General features: G+C 44.8%; 1 protein-coding gene across 2 annotated transcripts in view; it reads right to left on the bottom strand.

Moving 5' to 3' along the window:
* LOC137531578 (uncharacterized) overlaps window positions 1–26134 on the bottom strand; it is a 54554-nt gene that overhangs the window by 16009 nt on the left and 12411 nt on the right. Inside the window, exons 1-3 of one of the 2 annotated variants that reach the window (XM_068251519.1) lie at window positions 19108–19210; window positions 18891–19004; window positions 1372–1483 (exon numbers count right to left, since the gene is read on the bottom strand). In XM_068251519.1, the coding sequence (XP_068107620.1) occupies window positions 1372–1483; window positions 18891–18938 (160 nt within the window). In that variant the 5' untranslated portion in view covers window positions 18939–19004; window positions 19108–19210. Of the gene's footprint in view, window positions 1–1371; window positions 1484–18890; window positions 19005–19107; window positions 19211–26134 lie in introns of those variants that run through there. The other variant, XM_068251518.1, reaches the window with a different exon arrangement.

Genomic DNA, 26134 nt, shown 5'->3' with positions numbered 1-26134 from the left:
TCGCAGCACAGTAGTGAATCTCTGAACAGTACCAAAGCTCAGTGGGTCTCTGCACTGTACCAAATCTAAGTGGATCTCTGCACTGTACTAAATCTCAGTAAATTGAGATTTTAAGTAGCCAACCTAGAATTGAACTTTATCCCAATCAGTAGCTGATACCCCCTTTTACATGAGAAATATAATGATTTTCACAAACAGACCATCAGGGGGCGCTGTATGACTGATTTTGTGCTGAAACCCCTGTCACAAGAAGCTCTGGGACCGCGGTACTTTTGGCAGTTTGTTACAATGTAACAAGGTTCACAGACAGGAATTAGCTGTTTACAGCTGTCTCTAACAGCCAGAACAGCTAGAAACAGCTACATAACCTGCCCACAGTAACAATGTCACCATGTAAGGGCTCTTTCACATCAAAGCTTGCGTTGGAGAACGCTCAAAGCATACGTTTTGTTGTATGCCTTTTACTGCGTTTTGATATGCGTTGCACTGCAGTGAGTGTGCGTTTTTAATCCGTTTTCAATGCGTTACTGCACATAGAAAAACGCAGGTAATTTTTTTTTCTTTTAGTTGTCAACTTTCTACATTGTTCCTCTGTTGCATTCTGGGACTGATTGCCTGCGTTAACGGATTAAAAACGCGCATAGTGTGCGTTTTACATTGACTAACATTGTAACGCATAAAGCTAGCGTTGGCCAAAAAACTGCGCCTGGGTGCAGTGGAACGCAACGCACAAAAAGGCTGCGTTATATGTGAAAGCTAAAATGAAAGTCTATGGACTTTCATTTCACCTTGGGTAACGCAAACTTTATCCTTTGCGTTGAAACGCAGAAAATCTGCCCTAATGTGAAAGAGCCTTAATACATGAATGTGAATCTGGGAGAGGAAAGATTTTACAATGAGCAAACACTGACTAAATCATTTATACATAATTATGGTAAAAAAATGAAGCACTTTTTTTACTACATTATTTTCACTGGAGTTCCTCTTTAAGGGACACCTGAACTGAGAGTGATATGGAGGCCAACATAATTATTTTCTCTAATGCTGGGTACACACGATGCGTGGAGGTATGTGTTCCTGCCAGCCGCTGCTGCCAATGATTGATGCTGGGGGGGGGGGGGGAGCGCTGAGGGGAGAGCCCGATGTGAGGGAGGGGGGAGGAGTTGCCCCCTTCCCACCAATGAAGGTGGCCATGCTCTCTCCTCATGCTGCGACCACTCCTGCCCCCCCAAAACTTCCCTGAGCGGGCCTCGAGGGTGCCCATCCAAATTTTCACAGGGGGGCCTTGTGATTTCTAGTTACGGCCCAGATATCTTCTTATTGTTGGTGTGTATTGTGTATCCCTGATTTCTTGTACCCTTAATGTCTTACCTTGGTCATTTGCATTTTCATCCTCGTCTTGATCCAGTGAATCAATGGTTTCTAGCAAATACTGTAAGCACTCCTTCTCTTCATCCGTAAGGCAGGACAGGAAGTCTTCCCTCTGACACACAGGAAACAGAATCAGAACAGAGTGTGCAGGTACCAGAATCACTGCTCTATAATGCTAATTATATAAAGAGTAACAGTTCATGGAAATGGCTTTACTATACGCCAGTCATGTCTGGGACGTGTGCATCAAATAGGGGCGCAAGGAAAAATGGGTGCTGGGCAAAGTATAAACCATAAATACTGTTGTGAATCGGGGGCCAGATGAAAACTAAAAAATATTTACAATGATAATAACGATAGTCAAACATTGGTAGATTTTACCGATATTTTACTACAGCTAAACCTAACCCAACTCTCACACAGAACCCTCCCCCCTGTGATGCCTAACCTTAAAACTCCCTTTCCTGACACCTAACCCTAAAACCCCCCTTCCTGCCGCCTAACCCTAAAATCCCACTTCCTGATTCCTTATCCTAAAACCCTCTTTCTTGACACCTAACCCTAAACCCCCCCTTCTTGATTCCTAACCCTAAAACTCCCTTTCCTGACGCCTGATGCCTAACCCTAAACCCTGTACTGTAGGAGATAAGGAAGGATATACGAAGAGGTCGGCACTGCAGTTGGATCTACATGAAGTGTATGAGACCAGCAGGGTTGTGGCGAAGTAGATTAGTGGTTACAATCAGCGTGCTCAGGCCCAGGTATTCAGATGCTGGTAGTAGAACATAGAAGGTATGAGGTCGGCACTGCTGAAAATGGTGTGTTTATTCCACAAATATAAAACACTTAAACACGTGCAGGTACAAAAACGGGTAAACATACCATATTAAGAAGGCTGAGAGCTGGTGGTGGGTGCTGGGTGCTGGTGGTAGCCTTACGGCCGTTTCGCGCTTTCTATGCGCTTCTACGGAGGCTCCGTAGAAGCGCATAGAAGTGCCGACCTCATACCTTCTATGTTCTACTAACCCTAAACCCCCCTTCCTGTCTCTTAACCCTAAAACCCCCCTTCCTGATGCCTAACCCTAAAACCGCCCCTTCTTGAGGTCTAACCATAAAACCCCCTCTCCTGATGCCTAACCCATAAAATTTCAATATCTATAGCTTTCTAATTAAATTTGAAAACAATAATTTTCAAGAAAGAAAGATTGTTAAATACAAAAGACCAAAACTATAACTTTCTCATTTTCAAAAGATTAAAAACTTCAAAGAACTATAACGTCCTAATTGCTCTTAAAACAAAATACATTTCAAAAACTGTAACATTCTAATTTTCTTAGTGATATTTTTTGTCCGCCCAAATTTCTGCTTTCGGCACCCAATAGCTGATATTTGCATTAGTGCCTTTGTGGCGCCCAAATTGTCATTAGCCGCGGGTGCCCAAATTTCCTGCTTCTGCCTGGGATAGGCAGTAAACCGGACTTCATTTGTAGCATTCACATCAATCTGCATTCAGCCTGATGTCTCAGTTATATGCATTAAAGGACAACTGAAGTGAGAAGTATATGGAAGTTGCCATATTTATTCCCTTTTAAACAATACCAGTTACCTGGCAACCCTGCAACAAGCATGCAGCTAATCATGTCAGATCTGACAATGTCAGAAACACCTAATACACTGCATGCTTGTTCAGGGGCTATGGATAAAAGTATTAGAGGCAGAGGATCAGCAGGACAGCCAGGCAACTGGTATTGCTTAGAAGGAAATAAATAAGGCAGCCTCCATATCTCTCTCACTTCAGTTGTCCTTTAACCCTCTTGGCGGTCTGATTCTTTCTGAATTTTAGGGTCTAAAAGCAGTGCAATTTTTTGCATGCTTTTAGACCCTAAAACCGGGGGAAAAAAATCACACCGCAGAGAGATCTGCACAGCCCCAGCAATCACTCACCTCGCTGGGTTCCAGCGCTGCAGTTCTCCCTCTGTCCTCCGGGTGGCACTGTAACCCTATAGTGAGATTGCCGGCTGTCGTCATGACAGATGCGATCTCACCAGGGGGAAGCAGAGCCTCGGAGGAGAGGAAAAAGATTGACGGCCGACGTCGGGATCCCCCAGGAGGTGAGTGAAAAACACCCGCTGCTCGCATTGCTCTGCATAGACCTCCCGGTGGCTACCACTAGTGCAGCTCGGGATAACCGCTCCTAGCTTGTATCAAGTTGGACTCATGACAATGCTAAAAAGGTTAAAGGGAAACTCTTTTGTAAAGCCTATTTTAGTTTTGGATCGTGTATACGGGAGGATTTTTGTAACCATACGTTGTCCCCATCTTGGATAATTTTTTTCATTTCCTGTGCAGACAGAGGCCCTTATGCAATTAACCTTTTCTCCTGAGTTTTCTACTAGGTGATGTTTTTAAACTTCTCAATCAAATCAAATCCCTTTTAAACCACCTGGGTGGCAGCCCCAGGACCGCCTAACACCGAAAGGCTGGGTTTTGCAGATCATGCGTGCCGCTCCGTCATCGGTCTACCAGTCTACCAGTGTAAGCCTATGGTCCTGAAGTAGTTAAACAGAAAATAAAAAATTATCTCCTAGGAGAAAACTCAGGAGAAAAAGTGAATTGCATATGGGCAAGAAAGTGAGGAAAACTCTCCAAGAGTGGCAAGACTCACTTACCGAGAGAAGAGCTCTGTGTGCCGTTGCTGGTCTGGTCTCCTGCATTGCATTGTCCAATTACGCTCTCACAGGAAGTACTGCGAGAGCGTGATTGGACAGTGTCAGTGCAGAATACCAGACCAGCGGCACACAGAGCTATCGCTCTCGGTAAGCCGTTGAGCTGGCTGGCTGGAATTCTGGAGGTGGGGGGAGTGCGCAAGGGGGGGCCCTAGGTGAGGGTGGGGAGGCTTCCCCCCCTCCCTGCCGCTCTGTGCCCACTTTCCCACCTTCCTGCGCTGTGCCCCTCTCTATCCTCTTAGGAGATCCCGCGCACCTGCCGATCCTGCAGAACTCCTGGGGATGAATGGCTGTAGACAGCCTCTGCAATCTGTATTGCATAAGCTAGAAACACGAAAATTGTTTGCTAAAACAAGAATTTTCGGCAAACAGTGTCATAAACAAAATGGCTGCTGGGGAACCCCCGTTCCCCGGAGGCCACCTCAGAGTGTCAGAATACGCGTTATTTCACATGAATGGGTGGGTCCAGGGGATTAGGGCACCTCCTGCTCTGGTCACCTGGACCCACCATCTATGTGAAAAATCACTGGTTTCGCCACTCTAGTGTGGCCTACAGCGATCAGGGATTTCCCAGTGGCCATTTTGATTGCATCACTGTTTGCCGAAATTTCTTGTTTTAAAGGCAAAATTTTCGTGTTCTCAGCCTCTGCTATACAGATGCAGAGGCTGACTGTGACCATTCAGTGGTGGGAGTTCGTCAGTGTGGGAGGGAGGTGGGATGTCATAAGAGGATACTGGCGTGGGACCACTCCTGAGGTTACTGGCTTGAGATTATTGCAAGGTAAGTATCCCTGGTTAATTTAGAACAATAAAGGACTTTTTTCGTTGTCGTGTTTTTATTTCTTTTTTTAACTCTGCTGAAATGGGTAAGGGGTACCGTGTACCCCTATACTCATTTCTCCTGGGGAGGGGGTGGCTTCCGGGGTCCGCTTGTTAAAGGGGAACCCCGGATGGCACCATGAAGCCCCCAGGACGTCAGCGGCCCCCACCTCCTCCTGGGGCACCGGAGGTGGGGAAGAGCCCCTTGTCCATGGATTGGACAAGGGCTCTGGGGGAGAGGGGGAGGTTGGCCGCCCCTCTCCTCCAGAGCCCCCCCATAGCATGGACCATGCGGGCTGGTATAGCTCAGGGTGCGAAGCCCCACGTGGCCGGGACTCCGCATTCTGGCTATCCCAGCCTGCATGTGGGACAAGGGGTTAAGGAGGCTTGGGAGGGGGGACCCCACGCTGTCTGTTTTCATGAAATGTATACAATATGTATACAGAACTCAGAATGCAGTAACCTGCTCTGCAGCAGTGTCATTTTACACAGTTTAAAAAACATTTTTCTTATGAAACTTTGAAATCGATTTGTTCAAAAACTATAAGCTCTTTTCACAAATTTTTTTTTTACCATGTTCCTACTCATCTGCTTAACATACATGCCAAATTTGGTGATGATAGCATGTACGGGGGCTTTACAATTAACCGCAGAGGTTAACACTATTTAATTCAATAGAAATGCACTCGGAACACGAAAATTCGGAACACGAAACTCGGTTTTCGCATGCGGTACACGAAATTTCGACGAAATCGGAATTCAGCTGTTCTGATCAGCTCTGCCGGTTAATAGCAAAGCTCCCCATACATGTTATTGCTTCCAAAATTGCTACATATGTTAACCCATTCGCGTTCCGTCGTTTTCACTTGAGCAATGTTCACCTCCCATTGATTAGCCTATAACTTTATCACTACTTATCACAATGAACTGATCTATATCTTGTTTTTTCCGCCACCAATTAGGCTTTCTTTGGGGGGTACATTTTGCTAAGAGCCACTTTACTGTAAATGCATTTTAACAGGAAGAATAAGAAAAAACGGAAAAAAATTCATTATTTCTCAGTTTTCAGCCATTATAGTTTTAAAATAATACATGCCTCCATAATTAAAACTCACGTATTGTATTTGCCTATATGTCCCGGTTATTACACCGTTAAAATTATGTCCCTATCACAATGTATGGCGACAATATTTTATTTGGAAATAAAGGATGCATTTTTTCCGTTTTGCATCTACCACTATTTACAAGTTTAAAATAAAAAAAATATAGAAATAATTCATCTTTACATTAATATTTAAAAAGTTTAGACCCTTAGGTAAATATTTACATGTTTTTTTTTTTTTTTAATTGTAATGGGTTTTTTTTATATTAAACATTTTATTTGGGTATTTTTGGGAGGGGGGGATGTAAACCAAAGTTTTTTAATGTAAATGTGTGTTGATTTTAATTTGTTTTACTTTTTGTTTAAGTTTTACTTTTTGGCCACAAGATGGCGGCCATGAGTTTGTTTACATGACGTCACTCTAAGCGTAACACACGCTTAGAGTGACGCATCGGGGAGGGAACGGCCAGAAAAAGCAAAGCTTCCGAGAGAAGCTGTCGCTTTTTCAGCGGGGGAGAGGAATCAGTGAATCAGCATGGTTCCTGGACGTAGTTTCTACGTCCAGGAACCAAAATAGGTTAAAGAGAATATTGGGTACAAGACAAAATAAAATTTTCCAAAAAGACCTTGGAGTTTTTGAGAAAATCGATTAAAAATGCAAAGAAAAAATGTTTTTTAAACAAAAAAAAATGACAGTCTAAAAACCATTATTCTTAACCACTTCCCGACCGCCTAACGCACAGAGGCGGCCGGGAAGTGGAGCCCTGAAGGACCGGCTCACCCACAGAGGCGGCGGTCCTTCTAAGGGCATGGGCGGAGCGATCGCGTCATCCGTGACGCGATCCTCCGCCGGCGCCTGTCACCGCTCGCTCGCCGCAACATCCCGCCGGCTATACGGAAGCGCCGGCGGGATGTTAACCCCGCGATCGCCGCATACAAAGTGTATAATACACTTTGTAATGTTTACAAAGTGTATTATACAGGCTGCCTCCTGCCCTGGTGGTCCCAGTGTCCGAGGGACCACCAGGGCAGGCTGCAGCCACCCTAGTCTGCACCCAAGCACACTGATTTCTCCCCCCCCTGCCCCAGATTGCCCACAGCACCCATCAGACCCCCCCCTGCCCACCCCCCAGACCCCTGTTTGCACCCAATCACCCCCCCTAATCACCCATCAATCACTCCCTGTCACTATCTGTCAACGCTATTTTTTTTTATCCCCCCCCCTGCTCCCTGCCCCCTCCTGATCACCCCCCACCCCTCAGATTCTCCCCAGACCCCCCCCCCCAGACCACCCCCCCCCTGTTTACTGTATGCATCTATCCCCTTGATCACCTGTCAATCACCCGTCAATCACCCCCTGTCACTGCCACCCATCAATCAGCCCCTAACCTGCCCCTTGCGGGCAATCTGATCACCCCCCCACACCAATAGATCGCCCACAGATTCGACATCAGATCACCTCCCAAATCCATTGTTTACATCTATTCTCTCCTCTAAACACCCATCAATCACCCATCAATCACCCCCTATCACCACCTGTCACTTTTACCTATCAGATCAGACCCTAATCTGCCCCTTGCGGGCACCCAATCACCCGCCCACACGCTCAGATTGCCCTCTGACCCCCCCTTATCAATTCACCAGTGCATTAATTACATCTGTTCTTCCCTGTAATAACCCACTGATCACCTGTCAATCACCTGCCAATCACCTATCACCCATCAGTCACCCCCTGTCACTGCCACCCATCAATCAGCCCCTAACCTGCCCCTTGCGGGCAATCTGATCACCCACCCACACCATTAGATCGCCCGCAAACCCGCCGTCAGATTACCTCCCAAATGTATCGTTTACATCTGTTATCTTCTCTAAACACCCACTAATTACCCATCAATCACCCATCAATCACCCCCTATCACCACCTGTCACTGTTACCTATCAGATCAGACCCTAATCTGCCCCTTGCAGGCACCCAATCACCCGCCCACACGCTCAGATTGCCCTCAGACCCCCCCCCCCTTATCAATTCGCCAGTGCATTAATTACATCTGTCCTTCCCTGTAATAACCCACTGATCACCTGTCAATCACCTGCCAATCACCTATCACCCATCAATCACCCCCTGTCACTGCCACCCAACAATCAGCCCCTAACCTGCCCCTTGCGGGCAATCTGATCACCCACCCACACCAATAGATCGCCCGCAGATCCGACATCAGATCACCACCCAAGCGCAGTGTTTCCATCTATTCTCTCCTCTAAACACCCACTAATTACCCATCAATCACCCATCAATCACTCCCGATCAAAACCTGTCACTGTTACCTATCAGATCAGACCCTAATCTGCCCCTTGCGGGCACCCAATCACCCGCCTACACGCTCAGATTGCCCTCAGACCCCCCTTTATCAATTCGCCAGTGCAATATTTACATCTGTCCTTCCCTGTAATAACCCACTGATCACCTGTCAATCACCTGCCAATCACCTATCACCCATCAATCACCCCCTGTCACTGCCACCCAACAATCAGCCCCTAACCTGCCCCTTGCGGGCAAACTGATCACCCACCCACACCAATAGATCGCCCGCAGATCCGACATCAGATCACCACCCAAGCGCAGTGTTTCCATCTATTCTCTCCTCTAAACACCCACTAATTACCCATCAATCACCCATCAATCACCCCCTATCACCACCTGTCACTGTTACCCATCAGATCAGACCCTAATCTGCCCCTTGCGGGCACCCAATCGCCCGCCTACACGCTCAGATTGCCCTCAGACCCCCCCTTATCAATTCGCCAGTGCAATATTTACATCTGTTCTCCCCTGTAATAACCCACTGATTACCTGTCAATCACCTATCAATCACCCATCAATCACCCCCTGTCACTGCCACCCATCAATCACCCCCTGTCACTGCCACCCATCAATCACCCGCTGTCACTGCCACCCATCAATCAGCCCCTAACCTGCCCCTTGAGGGCAAACTGATCACCCACCCACACCAATAGATCGCCCGCAGATCCGACATCAGATCACCACCCAAGCGCAGTGTTTCCATCTATTCTCTACCCTAAACACCCATTAATTACCCATCAATCACCCCCTGTCACTGCTACCTATCAGATTAGACCCCTATCTGCCCCTAGGGCACTCAATCACCCGCCCACACCCTCAGAATGCCCTCAGACCCCAGCCCTGATCACCTCGCCAGTGCATTGCTTGCATCTATTCCCCCCTCTAATCACACCTTGAGACACCCATCAATCACCTCCTGTCACCCCCTAGCACACCTACCCATCAGATCAGGCCCCAATTTGCCCCGTGTGGGCTCCTGATCACTCGGCCAAACCCTCAGACCCCCTTCCGATCACCTCCCCAGTGCATTGATTGCATCTATTTTCCCCTCTAACCACACCCTGAGATACCCATCAATCACCTCCTGTCACCCCCCTAGCACTCCTATCCATCAGATCAGGCCCAATACAACCTGTCATCTAAAAGGCCACCCTGCTTATGACCGGTTCCACAAAATTCGCCCCCTCATAGACCACCTGTCATCAAAATTTGCAGATGCTTATACCCCTGAACAGTCATTTTGAGACATTTGGTTTCCAGACTACTCACGGTTTTGGGCCTGTAAAATGCCAGGGCGGTATAGGAACCCCACAAGTGACCCCATTTTAGAAAAAAAGACACCCCAAGGTATTCTGTTAGGTGTATGACGAGTTCATAGAAGATTTTATTTTTTGTCAAAAGTTAGCGGAAATTAATTTTTATTGGTTTTTTTTCACAAAGTGTCATTTTTCACTAACTTGTGACAAAAAATAAAATCTTCTATGAACTCGCCATACACCTAACGGAATACCTTGGGGTGTCTTCTTTCTAAAATGGGGTCACTTGTGGGGTTCCTATACTGCCCTGGCATTTTAGGGGCCCTAAACCGCGAGGAGTAGTCTAGAAAACAAATGCTTCAAAATGACCTGTGAATAGGACGTTGGGCCCCTTAGCTCACCTAGGCTGCAAAAAAGTGTCACACATGTGGTACCGCCGTACTCAGGAAAAGTAGTATAATGTGTTTTGGGGTGTATTTTTACACATACCCATGCTGGGTGGGAGAAATTTCTATGTAAATGGACAATTGTGTGTAAAAAAAATCAAACAATTGTCATTTACAGAGATATTTCTCCCACTTAGCATGGGTATGTGTAAAAATACACCCCAAAACGCATTATACTACGTTTCCGCTAACTTGTGACAAAAAAATAAAAACTTCTATGAACTCACCATACTCCTAACAGAATACCTTGGGGTGTCTTCTTTCTAAAATGGGGTCATTAGTGGGGTTCCTATACTGCCCTGGCATTTTAGGGGCCCTAAACCGTGAGGAGTAGTCTTGAAACAAAAATGACCTGTGAAATCCTAAAGGTACTCATTGGACTTTGGGCCCCTTAGTGCAGTTAGGGTGCAAAAAAGTGCCACACATGTGGTATCGCCGTACTCGGGAGAAGTAGTACAATGTGTTTTGGGGTGTATTTTTACACATACCCATGCTGGGTGGGAGAAATACCTCTGTAAATGACAATCTTTTGATTTTTTTACACACAATTGTCCATTTACAGAGGTATTTCTCCCACCCAGCATGGGTATGTGTAAAAATACACCCCATACCCCGAGTATGGCGATTATGGCGAGTATGGCGATACCACATGTGTGGCACTTTTTTGCACCCTAACTGCGCTAAAGGGCCCAAAGTCCAATGAGTACCTTTAGGATTTCACAGGTCATTTTGAGAAATTTCGTTTCAAGACTACTCCTCACGGTTTAGGGCCCCTAAAATGCCAGGGCAGTATAGGAACCCCACAAATGACCCCATTTTAGAAAGAAGACACCCCAAGGCATTCCGTTAGGAGTATGGTGAGTTCATAGAAGATTTTATTTTTTGTCAAAAGTTAGCGGAAATTGATTTTAATTGTGTTTTTTCACAAAGTGTCATTTTCCGCTAACTTTTGACAAAAAATAAAATCTTCTATGAACTCACCATACTCCTAACGGAATACCTTGGGGTGTCTTCTTTCTAAAATGGGGTCATTTGTGGGGTTCCTATACTGCCCTGGCATTTTAGGGGCCCTAAACCGTGAGGAGTAGTCTTGAAACGAAATTTCTCAAAATGACCTGTGAAATCCTAAAGGTACTCATTGGACTTTGGGCCCTTTAGCGCAGTTAGGGTGCAAAAAAGTGCCACACATGTGGTATCGCCGTACTCAGGAGAAGTAGTATAATGTGTTTTGTGGTGTATTTTTACACATACCCATGCTGAGTGGGAGAAATATGTCTGTAAATGGACAATTGTGTGTAAAAAAAATTAACAAATTGTCATTTACAGAGATATTTCTCCCACCCAGCATGGGTATGTGTAAAAATACACCCCAAAACACATTATACTACTTCTCCTGAGTACGGCAATACCACATGTGTGGCACTTTTTTGCAGCCTAACTGCGCTAAGGGGTCCAAAGTCCAATGAGCACCTTTAGGCTTTACAGGGGTGCTTACAATTTAGCACCCCCCAAAATGTCAGGACAGTAAACACACCCCACAAATGATCCCATTTTGGAAAGTAGACCCTTCAAGGTATTCAGAGAGGGGCATGGTGAGTCCGTGGCAGATTTCATTTTTTTTTGTCGCAAGTTAGAAGAAATGGAAACTTTTTTTTTTTTTTTTTTCTCACAAAGTGTCATTTTCCGCTTACTTGTGACAAAAAATAATATCTTCTATGAACTCACTATGCCTCTCAGTGAATACTTTGGGATGTCTTCTTTCCAAAATGGGGTCATTTGGGGGGTATTTATACTATCCTGGAATTCTAGCCCCTCATGAAACATGACAGGGGGTCAGAAAAGTCAGAGATGCTTGAAAATGGGAAAATTCACTTTTTGCACCATAGTTTGTAAACGCTATAACTTTTACCCAAACCAATAAATATACACTGAATGGTTTTTTTTTTTATCAAAAACATGTTTGTCCACATTTTTCGCACTGCATGTATACAGAAATTTTACTTTATTTGAAAAATGTCAGCACAGAAAGTAAAAAAAATCATTTTTTTGCCAAAATGCATGTCTTTTTTGATGAATATAATAAAAAGTAAAAATCGCAGGAGCAATCAAATAGCACCAAAAGAAAGCTTTATTAGTGACAAGAAAAGGAGCCAAAATTCATTTAGGTGGTAGGTTGTATGAGCGAGCAATAAACCGTGAAAGCTGCAGTGGTCTGAATGGAAAAAAAGTGGCCGGTCCTTAAAGTGACTCTGTAACAAAAATTAAAACGTTTTTTCTACCATCCTACAAGTTCCTAAACCTATTCTAATGTGATCTGGCTTACTGTAGCTCTTTCTACTATAACCATCTCTGTAATAAATCAATGTATCTTTCCCCTGTCAGACTTGTCGGCCTGTGTCTGGAAGGCTGCCAAGTTCTTTAGTGTTGAACTGTTCCTCTACGCACACTCCAGTGTGTGTTTTATTTACATAAGCCAGCAGCTTCTCTGCTATCTTATCAGTGATAGAAGAGAGCTGGATAAAAATCCTCCTCTGGAGGCTGTGAAAGGAGCTAGTCTGTCACATACTGAGGAATTAACGACATAGGTAGAGCTGTCTGCAGGAAGCCTGTAATGTTCAGTGCATGAGAGAAGCTGGGGACAGAAGGTAAACACACACAAGTGATCTCTTGAGATTCAGAAGTAAGGCTGTATACAGCCTGCTTGTGTATGGATGTATTTTCTATGTGTGGACATGCTGTACATCAACCTACTTCCTGTTTTGGTGGCCATTTTGTTTGTTTATAAACAAACTTTTTAAAACTGTTTTTGACTACTTTTAATGCGGCGGGGAGCGGTGAAATTGTGACAGAGGGTAATAGGAGATGTCCCCTAACACACTGGTATGTTTACTTTTGTGCGATTTTAACAATACAGATTCTCTTTAAGGGGTAGAAAGCCCTAGGTCCTCAAGTGGTTAAAAATTAATCTATTTTCTCAAAAACTACAAGGTCTTTTTGGAAAATTCTTTTTGTGACTTATACCCAAGATTCTCCTTAATAGTATACATGCAGCAATTTTGGTGTCACTACTATGTATCGTATAGTGGCTTTGCTATTCACTGCCAAATTCGGCACGAAATTATGCGAAAATGACATGAAATTTTAGGCGACATCACTATATCACTATACGAAATCAAATTTGCGTACATTTTTGCAATTACGCCCATACATAATTACGATTTTTACATTCAAATGATTTCTCATAGTCATTCGTAAGTTCACATAACATTTTGCGTAATTTTCACATAATTGTGTGCTGACTTTAGCAGTGCCAGTGAACAGAAAAGCCCCCATACCTGCTATTGGCACCAAAATTGCTACATATGTTACGGAGAATAGTGGGTACAGGTAAAAAAAAATCCTAAATATGAGTTTAAAAACTATTTTTCTTTGCATTTTTAAAATTGATTTTCTCAGTAACTACAAAATCTCTTTGAAAGATTATTTTTTTGACTTGCACCCATCTCATACCCGTACCCATGTCCTTAACATACCCAGCAAATTTGGTGTCAAGTGGGTGGAGCAGTGCTTTTCAGCGCAGGTAGATTTGGGCGCAGCCAGCGCCACCATAGACTGTAATAGGAATTACAACTATAGCACGCTCAGTGAGTAACGTCGGCTCTGTCTTCTTTTAAAACACAATAATTCGCCCTCCAGCAATCGCTGGGAGCCGAATTATATCATTCCCCACTATCCATGGCGGCCTGGAGGGGGAATATGTAAATAGCACAGCCGGGACTTGTGCAGAAGCAGGATCAGCCATATACTGGCTGTATCATGCGCCCAAGTCTCAAATGTATGCCAATAGCCTGTGTGGGGGTTTTGCTATTAACAGCTAACCTCGGCACAAAATTACACTAAATTACACAAAAAATGATGCAAAATTATGAAACATTACAATTACATATGAAATCGCCTGCGCAGTACAGTCGGGATGATGTTAGTGCGACTCTGAGAGCCGCTCGCGCAGGCGTAGTCAGCATCTTGTGCCAGAGGGGACCCCGGACCACCAGCGTGGAGCAGAGCTGAGTTGAGGGCACAGGACGGCTGGCAGGGGCTGGAGGAAGCCCCAGGTAAGTGGATTTTTGTATTTTTAAAGTGCTTGGCTGTGTCCTTTAAAGGAGAACTGTAGTGAGAGGTATATGGAGGCAGTCATATTTCTTTCCTTTTAAGCAATACCAGTTGCCTGGCAGCTCTTCTGGTTTATTTGGCTGAAGAAGTGTCTGAATCACACCAGAAACAAGCATGCAGCTAATCTTGTCATATCTGTCAAAATTGTCAGAAACACCTGATCTGCTGCATGCTTGTATTGGGGCCTATGGCTGAAAGTATTAGAGGCAGAGGATTAGCAGGATAGCCAGGCAACTGGTATTTCTTAAATGGAAACAAATATGGCAGCCTCCATATACCTCTCGCTCCAGTTCTACTTTAAGATTATATTTGGTAAGGTGAGGATTGTAAAAAAAATGCTCTGAGAAACTTGGCACTGAGGTGGTTAAACAACTTGCAACAGTTTACACAATACTGTAACACGCAATATCAAAAATAAACACAGTACAGCACATTCTGTACACGAGGACAACTTTGTTTGCAGGTATGATACGTTTGTAGCAGGAGTGTTTGTGAGTAGGGCACTATCTGTAAAGTACATAAAAGTGCAGACGTAAGAGAGCTCAGCTGGTGACAAGCTATATAAAGGACAGGCATAATGTCACCTGGCATAACCCATAGGTTGTACATACAATCATACTATTCTAAATGGCTTCTAAATGCTTCACCAACATTGAAGCACAACATCCGAGCTGAAGATCTACTAACCTGAGGCTTCTACCAGTACCTACAAGCAGTGGTGCTCAACAAGATTTCGGATATCCGAACCACCCAGATAATCCGAACTTTTTCCACTATCCGAATTTTGAATAGCAATTCGGATATTTTTTAAAATCCGAATAGACTATTCGAGCAAACCCATCTGAAATCCGAAATCCGGCCGGATAGTTAGTTCAGATACCCGAGCAGAAGCCAAAACCACCTTCTATGGCAAAAATCCCTTTCGAAGGTATCCAGGACGAGATAGAGAGAGAGAGATGCCTGAGAGAGAGAGAGAGAGAGAGAGAGAGAGAGAGAGAGAGAGAGAGAGAGAGGAGAGAGAGAGAGAGAGAGAGAGACTGAGTGTGTGTGTGTGTGTGTGTGTGAGAGAGTGAGAGGGAGAGAGAGAGAGAGAGAGAGACTGAGTGTGTGTGTGTGAGAGAGAGTGAGAGAGTGAGAGAGAGAGAGAGAGAGAGACTGAGTGTGTGTGTGTGAGAGAGAGAGAGTGAGAGAGATAGAGAGAGAGAGAGAGAGAGAGACCTCCGAAAGAGGTTTTTGCCATTTCGTTAGACTTTTGGATGCATTTTAAGCCATTTTCAGGTCACTTCCAGTTTTCTATACGGATATCCGAATCTGGCCGGATATTGGGTTCGGATATCCGAGTTTACTCGGATAACAAAAAAGTTCAGATTCGGATATCCGATTCGGATCCAGATATCTGGGTATCCGGATCCGAATCAATTCGGATTTTAAAAAGGGGTATCCGAGCAGCACTGCCTACGAGTCATTTTAGTCCCGGTGTAGTCCCGCTGCCATCCAGTGTGCCGCTAGCACCTCTGAAAAGACTGCCAACCACAGGTGTGGACGTGGGTTATTGCGCATGTGTAGAACGCGCCCGCGCACCTCTCTCGATTGCGCTCCCGTAGCTGTGAACATTGTGTGCTGTAGACAATGTCTTGGGCACCCTGCACACTGCAAATCCGTTTTGCGATTCCGATTCCGTTTCCAATTTGCAATTCCGACTTTCCCTGAATACAATCAACAGAAAAACAGAGGAAAAAATGCAGCATGCAGTAACGATTAAAAATCGTAATCGAATGTAAAAACCGATTAAAAATCGTAATCGCATGCAGTGTGCAGGGAGCCTTAAACTGCGCAAGTACAGGACACTCCCAGCCACGGGAGCGTGATCCAGAGAGCCACACAGACACACCAGTGCACGTGGGCAGTGGAAGTATGACGTTGGACCAAATAGACTCCTACGGGCTGTAAAAAAAACCTCAGGTAAGTAGATCTAATCTTTAACATTTCAGCTCAGATGTCCTTTAACGCTGTCCTAATTCTAGCTATCCTGAATGATCTGCACTTCCATAGCAGTCTCATTGTTGTAAATACAATTGTAGAGTCTCTGTACCTGAAGTGACATAAAACATGATGAAATAAACACATGCATGTACAGTCCCAGTCGTACATAAAGTTCTATATAAATCTAACCTGCATTTCTTTTTGCTTTTTTCCTTCACTGTAAGGATCAAGAATTCAGGGCTTTAAATGAAATTCTCTTTGCAATCTGAAATGCATAACTCTCCCTGATAACTAATTACAAGTTGCGAATCGCCCGTGAGGATGAGAAAAACAATGATGACAGCATGGAGCATAAAAAGTTCAGTAGTTCAAGATGTCTATGTATGGGAGCTGAATAAATATTATCATTCACCCGAGGAAGTCAAAACTCAGATTTTTAACCTTTTAAACCAAAACAAGACAGTGGGAGTTCAGGAAAGTTCTACTTTAGGTAAAATAGTTTATATCAGCATTTTATTTTCACTGTAAGTTTAAAAAATAGAAAAGTCAGTTACCTACCGGGAGCTTGATAGAGGCTTCCCAGGTCCCCCTCCAGATCACCAGTTTCGGCAGGACCCTCTGAAAGCTTGCAGCCGGGCTCCCGTACTTGTACGAGTATGAGCTGGACTGTGCAAGCGCACGCAGGACGCCTTGCAATTGCACAGAAGCACAGAGATGCCACTCAGTCTCAGGGGAAAATGCCGAGCCAGATTGGCTCTGTGCTGCTGCACAGAAGCGAGACACCTGCGCAGTCCGGCCATGCTCCACAAGCCTTTGGCAAGGAGCTTCAGGGGTCCACGCACTGGAACGGCAGGGAAGAGGGCACCGGGGGAACTCTATACTGAGGTAAGTATCTATTTGGGCCACTTCTTTCCCACAGGTACACTTTTAATGTATAACAGAATGTATACAAAGCATTTGTACAAGGCAAAACAAATAACATCTATATTGCGGTTTTCTCCTGGCAGACTCAAAGCACCAGAGCTGCAGCCACTAGGGCACGCTCTATAGGCAATATCAGTGTTAGTAAGTCTTGCCCAAGGTCTCCTTACTGAACAGGTATTGGCTTACAGAACAGGAGATTGAACCCAAGTCTCCTGTGTCAGAGGCAGAGCCCTTCACCATTGCACTATCCAGCCACTCATACGTGTGTACAAGCTACGCTAATGTTGAGAAGCACTGGCATAGATCATAGACACAAAAAAGTCACATAAACACATTAAAGGACAACTGAAGTGAGAAGAATATGGAGGCTGCCATATTTATTCCCTTTTAAACAATACCAGTTGCCTGGCAGCTCTGCTGATCTATTTGGCTGCAGTAGTGTCTGAATAACACCAGAAACAAGCATGCAGCTAATCTTGTCAGATCTGACAATAATGTCAGAAACATCTGATCTGCTGCATGCTTGTTCGGGGTCTATGGCTAAATGTATTAGAGGCAGAGGATCAACAGGACAGCCAGGCAACTAGTATTACTTAGAAGGAAATAAATATGGTAGCCTCCATATCCCTCTTGTTTCAGTTGTCCTTTAAAGGATACCAGAGCCCAACGTTCTATGATTAAAAAACATGTTGTGCAGGTGGGAGGGTGTCTTTGGTTCACTTACTGCTCCTTTTGTTTCAAGCTGCGTGGCTCCGTTCCTCCATTTCAATCCCCCGCTACGGCTCCAGACCAGAGAGTGTCCAGTATGGAAATACTGCGCCGCGCATGCTCAGTATTTCCTTTCTTCTCCCCTGTGATGCGCTCCTCCGTCTTCCCTACTGCAGAGGGCTGTGGAGCGCGCATGCCAGGATGCCTGCAGGACTAGGAAAGACAGAGGAGCACATTTACAGGGGAGAAGAAAGGAAATACTGAGCATGCGCGGCGCAGTATTTCCATACTGGATACTCTGGTCTGGAGCCGTAGCGGGGGATTGAAATGGAGGAACGGAGCCACGCAGCTTGAAACAAATGGAGCAGTAAGTGAACTATGACACCCTCCCACCTGCACAACATGTTTTGTAATCATAGAATGTTGGGCTCTGGTATCCTTTAAATTCATTGGGAACCGATTTATTAAAAAAGAAACCAGATACTTACCTAAGTAAAGGGAAGGCTCTAGGTCGTAATGAGCCTTCCCTCTCCTCTGCCGGTGCCCTCGTTGCAGCGCTGGCTCCCCCCGTTCAAATCCCCCGCCGTGGGGGACTTCGGGAGCCGAGTCCTCCCGAAAACAGGCAGCGCCATACTGCGCATGCACAATTGCGCGATAGAGGACGCTCGTATGGAGTGGCCCGTCTTCGGGAGTGCTCAGGCTCCCTGAAGACTTTCCGAAGTCACCTTTGCCGGCGGAAGGATCAGTATTTGACCAATTTTTTCAAATACTGCTCCCGGGACAGCGCAGCACCACAGGCACTGGGAGAGGAGAAGGAAGGCTCGTTAGGACCCAGAGCCTCCGTCTCCTTAGGTAAGTATCTGGTTTCTTTTTTTTATAAAGCGGTTCCCAATGACTTTAAAAGCCACCTGGGCCCTCTCTAGTCCGGGGCCCTACAGCAGTCACTGTGGCTACGCTTTTGATTCTAACTCTACTATGCATGGCCTGCTATAAATAAGCATCATTCTATCGTCCTACAGTCACCTCTGCATTGCTGTCATCTTCCAGGGCCTTTTCTTCTGCTCCATCCATCCTTGCAGGCTCCTCTACAAAGACTTCCCCAGCGAGGAGGCTGCGTGTTCCCTTCTGTCTCTGCACCTGCAACAAACACAAAGCGATCAGACAAGAGGCAGGAAGACCTCTGTGTTACGGCATTATACAACCCATTATCAGGCACAGGACAATGGCAGATTCAGGTTACCTTTATTGCTGTTTAGTCTCATAATAGTGACTATGTTTACAGTGTTTGCGTCACGTGCCGCTCTGTGCACATCGCCTCCTAGCTGGAGCCCGTGAGTGACGCGTCCCGTGTGTGCCGGCTATTGTACGATTCCACACTAGCCCTTTATTCTCAGTTATCTGGTTTCTGCAGAACGTATGAAACCTAAACCCCACCTCCAGGCATGGATCTAAATATACCGTCTGATAGCTCAGGGAGCAGAGTGGCCGAATGTTACCTTTTCTGTATTCTCTCAGGAGGTTCTCATGATTTCAGGTCACGGTATTCCCAAAGAAAAATAATAAGGCCTCTTTAACTGGATACTTTTATGCGTTCGACCGATCTGTTTCGTCGCTCTCACAGGGCAACTTCTTCAGTCCTAATGATCAGTTTTGCTCACGCATTTTTGCATGGAAAATGGCATTTTTTCAATTTTGAGAAAATTTAATAAGGCGAAAATTTGCAAAGACTAATTTTACAGTGGAAATTCGTTATTTTTACAGCAAAAATGAAAAAATCGTTTACTTTAATTCACAAAAAAATCAGCACGGTGGCGTAGTGGTTAGCGCTCTTGCCTTGCAGCGCTGGGTCCCACGGTTTTAATCACAGCCAGGTCGACATCCGCAAGGAGTTTGTATGTTCTCCCCGTGTCTATGTGAGTTTCCTCCGGGCACTCCGGTTTCCTCCCACATCCCAAAAACATACAGATAGGTTACTTGGCTTCCCCCTAAATTGGCCCTAGACTACGATACATGCACTATACGATACATACATAGACATATGACTATGGTAGAGATTAGATTGTGAGCCCCTCTGAGGGAAAGTGACAAGGCAATATACTCTGTACAGCGCTACAGAAGATGTTGGCGCTATATAAATACTAATAATAATAAACTTATTCCAAAATGGTTTTCCATGGCATTTTTGCTTGAAAGTCGAATGTAACAAAATTTTTATGAAAATTCATGCGAAAAGAATTATCGGAGACTTTCGAGGGAACATCATCTAGTCATCGGTTCAGGTATGTGATGACACATGGGTCAAAATCAAAACACGTGAAAAACAAACTTCTCTCAATTACACACATTTACCAGCTTAAAGTGTACGTGAGCCGAAGCTCGGGTACACAAAATCAGATGCTTACCTTGAGGGCTCAATCCCACTAGCAACATTTTCTAAGCGTTAGTGATTTGAAAAAGCTCTTGCTAATGCAATGCTATGGGGGATTTTTATAAAATCACATCGCTCCAGTGGGATCACACCCATAGCATTACATTAGCAAGAGCCTTTCAAACACAAAGCACTCAGAAAAGTGGTCCTGGTGGTTCAGGCCTCAGGGCTGGTGCACACCAGGAGCAGTTCTGAGCATTTTTAAGGCCTCATGTCTGGTGCACAGACGCAAACGCGGGTCCTGCAGCATTTTTGCGAATTTCGGAGGCTTTTCTGCCTCAATGTAACGTATAGGAAAGTGGAAAACTGCTCTGAAAAGCGCTAGATCAGAGCTGTTTTCCAGGCGTTTTTGTTACAGAAGCTGTTCAGTAATAGCTTTACTGTAACAATATATGTAATCTGCTACACAAAAACGCTCCAAAAAACGCTAGGCATGTTTAGAAAATCGCTCTAAACATGCCTAGAATTGCTCTGAAAAACCTCTTCAAAAACCGCTAGTGTTTGTGGATCCGCTAGCGGTTTTTGGTGTGCACTGGCCCAAAGAGAGAAAAATAAGTCTAAGGCTGTATTCACAGGGGGACGTTGCGGTTTAATGCGACGTTAAAGTTGCAATGTGTCTGCATTAAGAGGTAACGCACTGCAAGCAGTGAGTTACCACAACGCAACATTTTTTTAACGTGACTTTAACGTCGCACTGTGAGCGGCCCATAGGATTAGCATTGCAGTGCAGTAAGCTGCGTTATAAGACCATAACGTCCCACTGTGAATGCAACCTATAGGATATTTTATAGACCACATCCGGCACACCAGGGCCTCGATTCATCATTGTCTTTGCGATAACTTTTTACAGTTCGTTAAATTACCGAATTCAAAGTTTATCGATTTCTAGTTGTATTCATCAAGGTTTTTCCGCATTCGGTGTGAATTCGATAAAATATCGATAATAATGCGGTAACCATTCGTTAACGTGTCGATATTTCCATTTTACAGCTGTACTTTAACACAAGGCCGTAAGATTCCCGTGGAACTGTGGGTAAAAGGCAGTCCTTTGAACACCACGTAGCAACATTCCGAATAGGGCTTAACACCTGGACCAGGACTCTGGAAGTGGCTTGGGACAATCCCACAATTTTGCCAACTGCGGCTTGATAGGAGCCTTTTCTGAAAAATGTAGTGCAGCTAGCAAATTAGCTAACCCTGGCACTGCCTGTGTTCTCTTACAAGATGATTCAAGAGAAATGCAGATGTCCTGGTATAGCAAATAAATCCATTATCTTGCAAATTGATATGGTTCTAGACCAGGCTTTCTCAACCAGGGTTCCTTGAGTACTCTGCAGGGGTTCTTTGGCATTTTCCCCTATCGTGGAGTAAGTATAATAGAGCACATTATAATAGGGGGTACTGTAAAAAGAAGCACTAAATTGGGGGTCAGAATAATAATGAGCACGGTATAATGAGTGGCAGTGTAATAGGAGGCAGTGAAATAAACAGCCACACATACTTTTAAAGACCACGCCTCCGGAAAAATAAATGCAGGGGTTCCTTGAGACCAAAAAATTGTTTGCAGGGGTTCCTTGAGATCCAAAAGGTATTTGCAGGGTTCCTCCAGGTTAAAAAGGTTGAGAAAGGCTGTTCTAGACCTTATTCTTGCCCTTCTGTGCCTTTGAATCACTCTCAGCTGATACATAACCACTTCAAATGGCTCCATCTTCTCTGTCAGCAATAATCTGACAGGAATAACGACAGAGCAGTGAAGGAGATAACTAATCCTAAATGTAACGCTAAACCACGCCCACTTTCATTGTCATGAATTGCACTTTCTTCCGTTTTCTCGCATCATTACCGAATGATTACCGAATGCTCGCTAACAGCTGTAGATAACTTTGATGAATCCTGAAATCAACTTATCAAGTTTGGTATTTTATCGAGCTGTCGGTAATTGATTCAATAAGTCTTGATGAATCGAGGCCCAGATCTTTAGGCGACATACTGTAAGGGGTCTCCTGTACACACGCTAGAGTCTCAGCCACCTCACCCGAGTCAAACCTTTTCCAATCCATTCTCTAGATCACCCACATAAACATCCCCCCAGCACTTATTTTGCGTAGTGTGCGTGGGGGGGAGGGGGGGTGAGTGATCCAGGGAGTTGTGCTGCAGCAGCTGGGATCCAGTTGGGGAAGGGGGGTTGCAAGTGCTAGCTGTAGCTCCACTCCCACTGCACACATGCCAGTGCAATTACGTGGCGCAGCATGGTATCGGGGTGAATCTGTCCCAGGGTGTTATGCTATGTCATGACTGTTTCCTTTCTGTGGACCTCTACAACTATAAAAAAAACTTTTATCCTATCACATCACTAGGGGGTGTGGTTATAGATAATGGCAGTTGGTGCCGTCTAGTTTTTTTTTTCTTGTCTGCCAGTAGTAAAGATGGTGACGTGCCGGTTCATTGTGGATCAAGCAACATGAATGAATTACATGGCGAATAACAATCATTTCTTGATCTCTCTTCTATTTTGTTATTTTCTCACTTTGCAATGCATTGATCTATATTTCCCCTTCCCCACTTACTACTATTTTTCGGTAAAGTTCCTCTTTAACCACTTAATGACATGCTAACTTATAAAAACGTCCCGCTAGAGCCTCTTAATGGCTCCAGGATGTTTTTATAAGTCAGACAGTGCTGCTGTGCGCGTGCATGTTCGCGCTCCCGTGCGTGCACGTGCATCCCCGTGCACGTGAAAATTGTGAATAAAAACCCACCCCCCAAAAAATACACCTTTATTTCCAAACGATATATTGCCCCTGTTTAACTCTCTAGTAAGGCCACATCTGGAATATGGAATTCAGTTCTGGGCACCACATTACAAAAAAGATATTGCAGTTTTAGAGCAGGTGCAGAGACGAGCAACAAAATTGATGCGTGGGATGGAAGGTCTCACTTATCGAGAAAGGTTAGATAAACTGGGTTTAGTTAGTCTAGAGAAAAGACGCCTTAGAGGGGATCTAATTAACATGTATAAATACATCAGAGGGCAATATAATACCTTGGCGGATGAGCTTTTTGTCCCTAGGCCTTCTCAAAGGACTAGAGGACATGATCTGCGCATGGAGGAAAAACGATTTAACCATTTTTTTAGGAAAGGGTTCTTTACAGTAAGAGTGATTAAGATGTGAAATGCATTGCCACAGGAAGTCGTTATGGCAAACTCTATACCTGCATTTAAAGGGGGCTTAGATGCTTTCCTTGCGTTGAAAGACATCCATGGCTACAATTACTAGGTAATGCCTAATGATGTTGATCCAGGGATTTTATCTGATTGCCATCTGGAGTCGGGAAGGAATTTTTCCCTTTAGGGGCTAATTGGACCATGCCTTGTAAGGGTTTTTTCGCCTTCCTCTGGATCAACAGGGATATGTGAGGGAGCAGGCTGGTGTTGTACTTTATACTGGTTGAACTCGATGGACGTATGTCTTTTTTCAACCAAAATAACTATGTAACTATGTAACCATACTTTGTATTAGGGACATAATTAAAATCTTGTGATAACCAGGACAAATGGGCAGATAAAATGTGTGGGTTTTATGTACAGTAGCAGTGTTTATATTAAAACTATAGGGGATGAAATTGGAGAAATGGTGTATTTTTTAATTTTTTTCTTGTATTTCCCTTTAAAATGCATAGAAAATAAAGTAATTACTGAAAACAAATATCAACCCCAAAAAGCCACATTGGTGGTGAAAAAAACAAGATATAGATCATTTCATTGTGATTAGTAGTGATTAAGCTACTGGCAAATGAAAGGGATGAGCACTGAGGCCTAGTGCACACCAGAGCGGTTCTGCTGCGGTTTGCGATCTGCTTGCGGGTGCGGATCCGCTAGGGTAATGTATTTCAATGGGCTGGTGCACACCAGAGCGGGAGGCGTTTTGCAGAAACGCATACTCCCGGGCTGCTGCAGATTTTGGATTGCGGATGCGTTTCTGCCTCAATGTTAGGTATAGGAAAAACGCAAACCGCTCTGAAAAACGGCACTTCAGAGCGGTTTGCCAGGCGTTTTTTGTTACAGTAGCTGTTCAGTAACAGCTTTACTGTAACCATACATGAAATTTACTACACCAAAAACGCTTCCCAAAACCGCAAAATGCTAGCTGAAACGCTACAGAAAAAGAAGAAAAAGCATTTCAAAATCTGCTAGCATTTTGCGGATCTGCTAGTGGTTTTTGGTGTGCACTAGGCCTTTAAGGTGAAAATTGCTCTTGTCCATTAGGGTAAAAACCGCCTTGGGGTGAAGTGGTTAAAGCAGGGACAGCCATACTATCACAGGGAAAAACACATATATAAGTAGATAAATAGGTACTTGTTCTACTTATATAACATAAGTATTGTGCCTTCAATGTTTGGATCTCAGTGAAGTTTATACAACAAATAAAGAGAAAACTACTCCAGACATTTTCCATCATTACTGCCTCCCACTGAAGCCAATCCTGATGTCATTTCCTCCTTTTCTCTTTTTTTCTCTTAGAAACTGCACTGTCATATCTAGCTTGCTTTGTAAACACACGTGAGCCCACGGAGATAGTATTTCAGCAGCTCCTGCAGTGGGGTGAGATGCATTTCCCTTCTAAGCCTCATGTCACACTGAACTGCCCTCAGCCAATCAGTGAGGGGCAGGAATGTGGGAGGGGAGATAACAAGCTTCCCTCTCCCCAGCAATTTACCAGAATAGAGCCAGGCTGACTGAGATAAGATTCATTACAGCAGAAACATTTATGATTATATAGAAATGCTTGCAATGCAAGGTCAGTTTGTAGACTACATAATAAACACAGAGCAGTGGGTAAATGGAATTTGATTTTGTGACTGACAATCCCACTTTAAGTGCGATTTAAGGTAGCTGTGGCCAGTTTATAAGTACAATGAACCTTTATGCATATCAAGAGGTAGGATTCTATTATCTCTGGTTTCCAGTGAGGAATGTTGGCAGCGGCCTATGAGAAGCCTGTGTGATCTGCAGGCGGTTGGGTTATCTCCAGTGGCGCAGAGCCCCGGGATCCAGGCACAGTACAGCGGATTATAATGACAGTCCGCTAACAATGGCCCATTCACAGGTGACTCCTATATAGCGGCTCACAATGACAGCGCAGGAGAAACCGAGAAGACACAGAGCCATTTCCCAGGACCTGAGATTTCACAGCACAAACACTAACCAATTTAGCAGCCAGTCTCAGCTTCGCGCTCTTGGCCGACCTTTACAAGGCTGTTAATGGTCTTTTCTTCTGAGAGACGATGATGCACCTTGTGTGCGTACAAGCGCCTTGTCAGTGTGCAGAGGATGGGAGTGGAGAGTAATTATCCTTCATTGTGAGAAATACGCTATCTATAAAACCAGAGTCATGGGATGCAGAATTCATCATCCTCTGAATAGCTTCCCTTAAAGTGGACCCGAACTCTTGCACAGCGTACAATGAAAATTAATTAACCTTTTGCGGACTGACACAAGTAAATCCTACGCCGCACTTTTGGCTGCTCTAGGCTGACGTCTCCTCTCACTGACTGCGTATGGCTCTTGGTCCCGCGATCCCTGTTACTGGTGTGGCGGTAGGGGGGAGGCAGTAGAGGATCCGCTCACCTTCCTGCCGTTCCCCCGGCGATCTGCGCTCCCCTCCGCTCTGGCCAGCATCCCCGCTTGCTCTGACATAAGTGCCGGGTCCCGGCTTGATGATGTCATCGAGCCGCGACCTGGAAAATAACATCAGTACGAGCAGGGATGCCGGCCAGAGCGGAGGGGTCCACAGCGGCTCACCTGGGAGGTGAGTAAATGCTGCTGGCTACAGGGGGG

Source organism: Hyperolius riggenbachi, chromosome 9, assembly GCF_040937935.1.
Source record: "Hyperolius riggenbachi isolate aHypRig1 chromosome 9, aHypRig1.pri, whole genome shotgun sequence".
NCBI lineage: Eukaryota > Metazoa > Chordata > Amphibia > Anura > Hyperoliidae > Hyperolius > Hyperolius riggenbachi.
The sequence above is the reverse complement of the archived record's forward strand: the minus strand, read 5'-3'. Positions and strand labels throughout refer to the sequence as shown.